Source organism: Saimiri boliviensis, chromosome 20 (genome assembly GCF_048565385.1).
Source record: "Saimiri boliviensis isolate mSaiBol1 chromosome 20, mSaiBol1.pri, whole genome shotgun sequence".
Classification (NCBI taxonomy): Eukaryota; Metazoa; Chordata; class Mammalia; order Primates; family Cebidae; genus Saimiri; species Saimiri boliviensis.
Genome location: NC_133468.1, coordinates 20,890,126 through 20,899,036, shown reverse-complemented (window position 1 = coordinate 20,899,036; position 8,911 = coordinate 20,890,126). Strand labels below are relative to the sequence as shown.

Sequence of the window (8,911 nt, the reverse complement as noted above, 5' to 3'; positions counted from 1 at the left end):
GGTTATGGACTGGCTATTCAGGTTTTTTCTTCACTTGCTTAAGCTCCGCCCCATCTGAAACGTCTTCTCTGCTAGGAGCTCACTAGGAGAAAATGACCAGTGCAAAGCTCAGACCTTATCCACCAGAAACCTTGCATGGGACACCTCACCTTTTCAGCACCTCCTGCCGTAACTGGACGAAAGTGCTGAAGGGACAGCTCCCGGTGTTTTAGGTCTCAGCAAGCGCTCCCAGAAAGACAGCACCCATCGGCTCTCTGCTACAAACAGCCATTCACAAAATCGGAGGAGGAAACCACAGACATCGCTGATTCCTTGGAAATTTAGTTAGACTGATGTTGAAACACTCCCCCCACCCTTTCCTAGCGTATAATTATTTCTGGGTGGAGAGCTACCAGTGAGGGCAATAGAAGAGGCCACAGAGGGGAGAAAAAAAAAAAAAGTAGACGCGGATCTTGTCCTGACTTCTAAAAATTCCTCCTCTCCCTCTCCCATTTTCCTAATCCGAGAATCATGGAGCTCGAGGCAAAGAAATGATTCCGAAAATGGAGATGGGACTCTCAAACCTAGAAATGATCAGGGTGATTTATTAGTGAAATATTCCTCGTCCAGGCACCCCGCACAATTCAGAGGTAACAGCGCCTGCGTTTTCTCCATGATAACACAGACAAACAGTTGTCTCCAAAGACTGAAAAACAACAACACCCGGGTTTCAGGGGCTGTTCTTGCTGTCCTCTAAGCTACAGAAGAAGGTGGGCTGGAAAGCGCTCCCATCCTGAGAAAGCGCGAAAGACTCTCTAAACCCAGTCCCAATTTCCTACCTGCCAGAACTCTCTCCTACCATCCGTCACCATTCGTGACTCTGCAAGACACGGGGACTTAGACATACGTGTGGGAGTGTGTGTGTGAGGGAGAGAGGCGAGACGAGTGCTCTCCCCACACGTGTAACCCCGCATCTCCCCGTTTCCGAGCTTGAGTTCATTCATATGCAGGCGGTGGTTTCGTATCTGATCAAAGGTAGAATAGTTGCACGGAACAGTTGTATTTTTAATGGGCTCACCTTAAAATCGGGTGTTCGTAAATGGCAAGTGTGAAAAGACTCTAAGTGCAGTCCGTGTGTCTCTCACCCTTTCTACCCTTCCCTCCCCCATGGCCGCTCCCCCTCAAGAAGGGAAAGCTTGCAGCAGATTGTAGAAGGATTTGAGCCTGCAGCTAGAGAGAAGGGGATTAGGGCCAGAGCGGTGCAAGTTAAATTGTGCTGCATATAAAAAATGGGCGGATTGGTCTCCAGATCCAGAGGCTGGTACCACCTTCCTTTCTAAAATAAAATCTCTCTGGCATGAAGTCACCGCCTATTTCACATCCGGTTTGCCCTGGGACGTATTACTACTGTCTTGGTAAAGAGAAATCTTTTGTTGTATAGCTGCAGATTGGATATTGGGAAGCCAATTTGGGTGTGAAATCTTCAGCAGAGGAGCACGCAGAGTCCATGATGGCTCAGACCGAGGGAGTGAGAGGCTGAGCGAGGACGCCCCTCGGATCCGGCGCGCCCGGACTCGCAGACTCGCGCCGGCTCCGGTCTCTCCACGATTTTCTCTCCCAGACTTTTCCCCGGTCTTGAGAGATCTTGTGTCCAGAGGGGGCCAGAGGTAAGTGCCTCTTTGGACCACGATACACAGACAGAGCTTTGGAACGTGGCTTTTCCTAGCTGGAGAGACAGGAATGTTACAGTTGCGGGGCGGCGGGTGGGGGGGATGGAGATGTGGGGAGAGAGAGACAGAGAGAGAGGGAGAGAGAGAAGAGGGAGAGCGATCGATCGAGCGAGCGACGGAGCGAGCAGGACAGGAGCCTGATCCCACAGCAGGTAGAAACAACGAAATGTTTTTCTTTCAGGGTGAAACAGCTGCAACATAAGAGCATTATTTTTTCTGCTGTCTTTCTTCTTTTCTTCCCCGCTTTCTTAGGCGTATTTGACTGTATTCCGCAGGGTGGGTGGTGGCATGTTGTTTTGGTCTTTTTTTTTTTTTTTTTTTTTTCCTGCAAGGGGGAGCTGGGGTGAGTTGGGGAGGGGCATTGGGGGCCATCATCTAAAGTTAAGATGCTGAGACAGGAAACCTGTCTCGCTGTTCTATCCCAGGGAAGGCACTCTCTGGTCCTGGCTGCAAAATCTCTTTTCTCCTTTCCAGTGGCCGCCGGTGAAATGCCCTCTGGTGTAGGGGGTCTCTCTCATTCAGAACACGAAAACACAACTTATTCTTTGATATGGGTGGCATGGGATGGTGATGTTTGGAGTGTGTGTCTGGGGCGGGGGGGTGGGGGGGATGAAAGTAGAAAGTGTTAAGACTGCAGCTTAGCCTTTCTTTTAAACTATTATGTTTGTATTTGCAAGAAACTTTCTTACTCAACAACTCAAGTGCCATGATAGGTACGTTTTTCTCTTTTAAAAATGTCGGAGGAGGGCAAAAGCTATGGTGCCTTGTCTCAGGGTTTTGCTGTATTTTGTTTACCCCTTCGGATATTCAGTGTTTTTAAAAAGATCAACAAAATTTAATAGGACTAAGAGAAGCTGCTTTTCCCTCATAACAAATGTTAAATATTAGTAAAAGGGTAAATTAAAATTTTGCAATTAAGATGTCGTATTTTAACATATTTATCCAAGATTTCTTGTCATAGTCAACTTATCTTTTTCAAAACCAGCCACTAAATTACTAAATTGAGTAAAAGCTATGATGAGGCTCACAATTCTTATCTCTAGACCATTTTTCTCTGAATGTATTATGTTTCATTGCTTACATGCCTGCTTGTAATGGTTTTTAGTGATTTAAATGATTCCCGAGAGTGTACAAAGCATTTTATAGATGTATTTAAAAGCATACCATGTTAAGCTATAGAGTGTTTAATGAAAAAAAAAAAAGCTTTAAAAGCCTTGCAATCTATTAATCACTTACCCTACTAAGGAGTATAGATTAAATACTTTTAACATTTCTCATATTATGATTGGAATTAATTACAGCACATTAAAATATTACCATATATGTTCCTTATCCAGGTAGTACATTGAATTTTGAAAACGGACTCAACACATAGATTATATACAATTTTAATTCTCTAAGCTTTCTGTACTCCTCCAGTTCTCCAACATTCCACTACCAAGTCTAAATTCAACAATCAGATGGTGATTGATTGCACTTTACCTAAGAGGTAAAAAAGAACCCCTTATTCATGCAAAGCGAAGCACTCGAGCTTCCATCTGTTTGAGATGAAACATTTTCTAGCAGCAACCTGGCAGAATTTGAGAGGGCTTGAAAGATATGTGTGGGCATGTTTGTGTGGATTTGTGTGTGTGTGGTTCGTATGTGAGAGAGATCAGCACATGGCTTGACTATAAAGTGTGTCCTTTAGCCTCACAGAAACATTAGGAAGCATATTTAGCAGAGCAGTCACAGGCACAGAATACAAGCACGACTCCGGCATTCAACAGTGTGTTTCCTATGTTTTTAAATAGAGATTAATACAGTTGCTTCTGAAATCAAGGTACCTGCAGAATTCAAAGAGGAATTCAGCCATCACAATATGTTAACCTATCCCATCCTATCCCTAAATAAATTCTTCCTGTTAGAGACATCAGCTTAAAAATTTTATTGTACAGTTCACTGTGGAAACTTGAATCATAAAGGTTCAAATTTTCATATGATAAATATCAAGAAGAGAATAAACTAAACTATATTCTAAATATAAAACCCAGAGATAAACAACTCACAGTTTTTATGTTGAGCAACACTGTCACCTGAAAGCATTTCAACTTGTATTCTTTTACAGGAGAATAAGGACACTGATATATTTCTGAATGGAGAAATGGAAGGGAGAGTGGAGAATGGATGGTCCAGGTTTCCATTGCTTCCAATGAGGTGTCATATCCCAGTGAGGTCATTTCCTGACTTCAAAGCATTCATCTAAACTGCCTCAGTCAGTCCCAGTGGTTATAACCTGATGTTTCTTGCTAGAGACATTGATCTCCACTTATTCTACTTTTCAGCTGCTCCAGCCCGCAATGAGGAAAAGTCCAGGTCTGTCTGACTATCTCTGGGCCTGGATACTCCTTCTGAGCACATTGACTGGAAGAAGGTGGGGACATTTTTTTTTTTAATTGCATGAAAATTTCTGTAACTTTTCATTTATTTTATCAGGGGGAAGAAAATTGCCCTCAGATGCATTTATGACTAAGGGAATTCAGAAAACTTAACTGCAATAATTTCCAGCTAAGAATAAAGAGGAACAGTATGAAAAAAAATGTATTTGCATGTTAGTTAGAATACACCTAACAATTGTTAAGACACTTATTAATTCAACATTTAAGTCTTACATTGAACTTTTCACTGTTCAGCTGGAACTGAACAAAACATGTGATTTCCTAATTCATAAAAAAAGTTACCCAATTAGTGGTTGCATACCGTGTAAGCTGATTATGCAGCAAGAAAATTTCTAGCCAGTTGCAAAGATCACAGAGTAATTTTTGTATATATAGAAATGGAAAGTTTTAAATAGTATCTGCAATTTGAAAATCATGTCTCTATAAATGCATGTGCTTAATCATGTTTTGAAATTGTTATCTTTATAACCAGTAAAGGTGGGCTACACGAGATAAATATTTAAGAACTTTGGTAACATCGAATTTCCCCATTTAAATGTACTTACTATGAAAACAAATTTTGAAAAACAATTACCAATTGTTTATTAAGTTTAACCATCGTCAAAATATTTTCTAATGAATCAATCAAGCATGGGAAATTAATATAGCAGAAACTAAATGACTTAGCATTTCAGATTTTTCTTTATCTGATTTTGTATTTTTTGTGTGTAGCCTGTTCCTGTGGCCCATAAGAAAGTCAGACATAATATAAAAACATGAGTTTCTTCAAAATGCAATGGCAAGTGAACTCTAAAGAGTTAAAATAGGGAGATGTAATAGTCTAGAAAGACATGTGAATTTAGAAAGATTTATTTTAATTCAGAAGTTGTCTGTTGTTGTTTTCTTGTTATTGTATATGATAAACACTGACAGACATGCATTATTATCAAATACCCTTAATGTAAGAAGTTAAATGTCTTTACTGCTTTTGAAAAATTATATGAAGTGTTACTATTGCAATGACCTGTAGATGGAGTTAGTGCACAGTGTTTTATTATATAGTGGTTCATATGGAATCAAAATCAGGTACTGAAACTGGCATTTCTCTTCAAAATATATATTCAGTTTAGGAAACACTACATTGGCAGGAGAGTTTAATACCAAATGGATAACCATCTAATTCCTAGGGTTTTTCTCTTGCAATTACAACTTGACATAGTAAGTTAGAAGTAAAGATGGAGAATCACTAAAAAATTACGTAAAAGAAATATTTCCACTTCAGTTGGGAAAACAGAACTGGTTTTGGGGAAAAGGCAGTGGTCTCTTTGAGCATTTGTATTCCCATGCAAACAATTGGTGAAACATTTTTAAGATAAAACCAGGGAGAAAAGCGTTTTCTGAATTTTATATAAGCTGTAAAAACTTACAGGGTTTAGGTAAAGGTAATAAACATTCCATATTCTAAGGATTGTTTTAACAATTTAATTTTACTTCGTCATGTTACCCCATCTCGTGTTTTCCTTCTTCCAATTGTATTGCTTCTTCCTTAGAGTTCCCGATCAGGCCTTCCTTATAACTTAGGGTGTTCTAACATTTCTTTTCCATTTTTATCAAGATGACCTTCCAGTATCCTTGAAAAATGCATGCATGACAATTGATTTTGTGACAATGAGGTTTTTTTAAAATAAATAATTACATTTATAAAACTATTGTTGACGTACTGCTGTTATCTGCCACAATGAGACATACTGGAAGACACTTAGCTTGTTGGAAATTTGATTTAAAAACCAGCAAGATGCTTAATTTTGCCAAAAGAGAGTAAGCCCTCAATCTGCATGGCATGAATGTTGAAATTAGGGGAATGAAAGTTTGTTTCATAGAGGCATATTACATATATCCAATATTACGGATAGCCTTTAGTTTTAGTAACTTTATCAAATTAAAACTTCATCAGAAAAATAGCCATTGCATTTTGCCGATAGAAAATTAATTACCTGCAAAACAGTGTTTGTTTTTGAAATGATATTTTGATCATATTTCTTGCTGCTGTCAAGTAAGTGAATTCTGGTTTCAAATGTTACTATTTTTCTTATATTTATCAATAGCATCAGCACACAGAAGTGCAGCCCAAAGCGTATTAAGTAGAAAGTATGGAAGTGATAGATTTGTGGCAGTTTCTTAGTTTACACCCTATATTCGTTTTTCTTTTGTATTCAAGGTCAGAACTATAATTGAAATATATCAGTAAATGTGATCCATCCTAAGATAGAAAACACTTCTCTCAAAGGATTTTGGAGTTGTCATGCTAATCATCACATCAAATATGATTCAAGGAGCATAGATAGCAATGTGATTGATGTAGGAAATACACGATTTTTGAACTGAGATCACTATGTGGTTGAAACACAAAGACTAATAATGGTAAGGGATACAAACTGCATCTTCAACTAGTAACATTTAAATATAAATAATTATTCAAATACAGAAGAAAGGAAATAAAGTTTCTGACTAAAATTCGAAGAAAGCTAGATTCTAGGTCAAGTTTTGCTCACAAATAGGTGTGCCTTCTTAAACAAAACTCTAAAACTGTATGACAGCTTAGTAAACCACAAATTAAGATTATTGAACTTGATCTTTCTAGAGGTTCTTTTTACGTCTTAGACTAGAAATAATAAAAATTAATTAGTTCTGTGAATGGACAAATTTTAATAATTGGGTCATGAATCTTAAGAGGAATGGAAATTTGCACACTGATGTAAAAATAGAATTATCTAAGAAATACGTTTGATCTATGCTTCTCATCTAAATCTCTTACAAGAACATCAAAAAAGAAAAGAAAAATTAAAAAAAAGACACCCTGCCAAAACACAGATCTATAAGAAGTGGATGAAAGAAGGGATGGATGTTGGTAGGTAAAAACTTAGGCTTTTGCTACATGTTAAATAAAACACATACACACACACACACACACACACACACACACACAAATTATTTTGGTAACTTTTTTTAATTTGGAAAGAAGTTTTCCAGACTTTTAAAAAATGTGCATTAGCATTCTTACTTGCTCAGAGAAGACATGCATTTCAACGTAATATACATGTTGAGAATTCAAAAAGTAAATGGACAGAAGTCATTTCTTATAATTTTCCATTCACATTTAATGAATAAAAACTTAAAATACTTATAAACCATGAAGACAAATATAACTAAATGCCCAGAGTTTAAAAATAACATTCTTTTTTTACCTTGTGAAAAATAATTTTCAAGTTAAGATTCAGTAGAAAGCAAGGTAGAAAAACTGAGAAAGGTTTCATTTGGAAAGAGGCTTTAGTAGAAATGTATAATTTAGCTATTGCTTCTCTTTATGGTTTTTCAGCTATGGACAGCAGTCATTGCAAGATGAACTTAAAGACAATACCACTGTCTTCACTAGGATTTTGGACAGACTCCTAGATGGTTATGATAATCGCCTGAGACCAGGATTGGGAGGTAGGTTGCATTTGTTGTATTTTTGTTTTAGAGAATAGCATGAAATCTTTACAACTACAGCCTTACTTTACCTCTAATAGTCAAATAATAAGGATGGTAACATGTAAGTTAATGACGAATCTATTTTTAATCGATCACTCAATGTTAATTCAAGTTACTATGTAGTTTCATATCCATATGTAGTAAAAGGCAGACACAAACTTCTCATAATACCATGAAAGAGATGCTATATTTACGTGATAAGCACAGTACTTTCTGTGTAATGATTTTATTATGTAGGTAAAAACTGGGATAATATTATCTCTTCCAGCACAAAGACTGCAGCTATCTCACCTGGTACTGCTATGCCTGCATTGAATTCCAACAGGGGTATCTTTGATTCTATTGGTTCAAACATTTATTTTGGAATATTACATATTGATCCACTATTATGTGTTAAGTTGCCACCACCTCTAGGGGAAGGAGATAGATGATCGTGTTGTAGTTTAACTGTGCATTTGAACTTATATCCTAATTTTCTGCAGTACAATTTTATTTTTCTTGGTTTATCCATTACTCGGTTATATTGATACATTTCTTCTTAGGAATAATGCAACACTTAATAACACAATATGTATAACAATAAGAGTAAATAGTTATAGGAATGGCACACATTTGAATAACACTTGAATAAGATAATCAAAGTATCTTATTTGTTAAACAAAGACTAATGGAGCCAAATCAAAATATTGATTTCAGAGTAAAACAAGTGAAGCAAGGAAATAAATTTTTGTTCAGTCACACAGAGAACCAAGGTTAAAATCCATGATTCTCAACTATAGCTGACAGTGAACCTTTCCTAAAGCATTTGTAGAAACTATTTAATAGCAATATTTAAATAGTAATTAAATGGGAATATTAAGGCCACCTTTTCTTCCTCTAGGCAGCACAGATAAGCAAAGCATAAAAAGCTTCCAAATTCAAGCAATTATTTTATGACTATATGGTTGCATGGATTTACAGCCACTTTCTAAGAAATATTTTGCATAGTGTAATGACATGAATGTGCATTATGGGTCTATTTTGAAGCTGCCAAATGTCATTAGTGTCTCAGAAATTTAAGGGGAATTGTCTTGTGAAAGACACAACCCAAATATATGTCAAATGTCTTACCATGTGTCCTTTATAATCAATTTCAAACATTCATTTTAGGCCATACTATACAAATTTCCTCAGGTTTAGACTTCAGCAAGTATTCATTTAAGTTTTTAGAAAAAAATTATTTAAGTCTAAATAGAGTGGTCACAAAAAGGGAGC

At 37.0% G+C, this 8,911-nt stretch overlaps 1 protein-coding gene across 2 annotated transcripts in view; it reads left to right on the top strand.

Annotated features, from left to right (window-relative positions):
- Positions 1–1,199: 1,199 nt before the first annotated feature.
- GABRA1 (gamma-aminobutyric acid type A receptor subunit alpha1) overlaps positions 1,200–8,911 on the top strand; it is a 54,519-nt gene continuing 46,807 nt past the window's right edge. Inside the window, exons 1-3 of one of the 2 annotated variants that reach the window (XM_003934741.4) lie at positions 1,200–1,646; positions 4,034–4,122; positions 7,503–7,615. In XM_003934741.4, the coding sequence (XP_003934790.1) occupies positions 4,049–4,122; positions 7,503–7,615 (187 nt within the window). In that variant the 5' untranslated portion in view covers positions 1,200–1,646; positions 4,034–4,048. Of the gene's footprint in view, positions 1,647–1,764; positions 1,862–4,033; positions 4,123–7,502; positions 7,616–8,911 lie in introns of those variants that run through there. The other variant, XM_003934743.4, reaches the window with a different exon arrangement.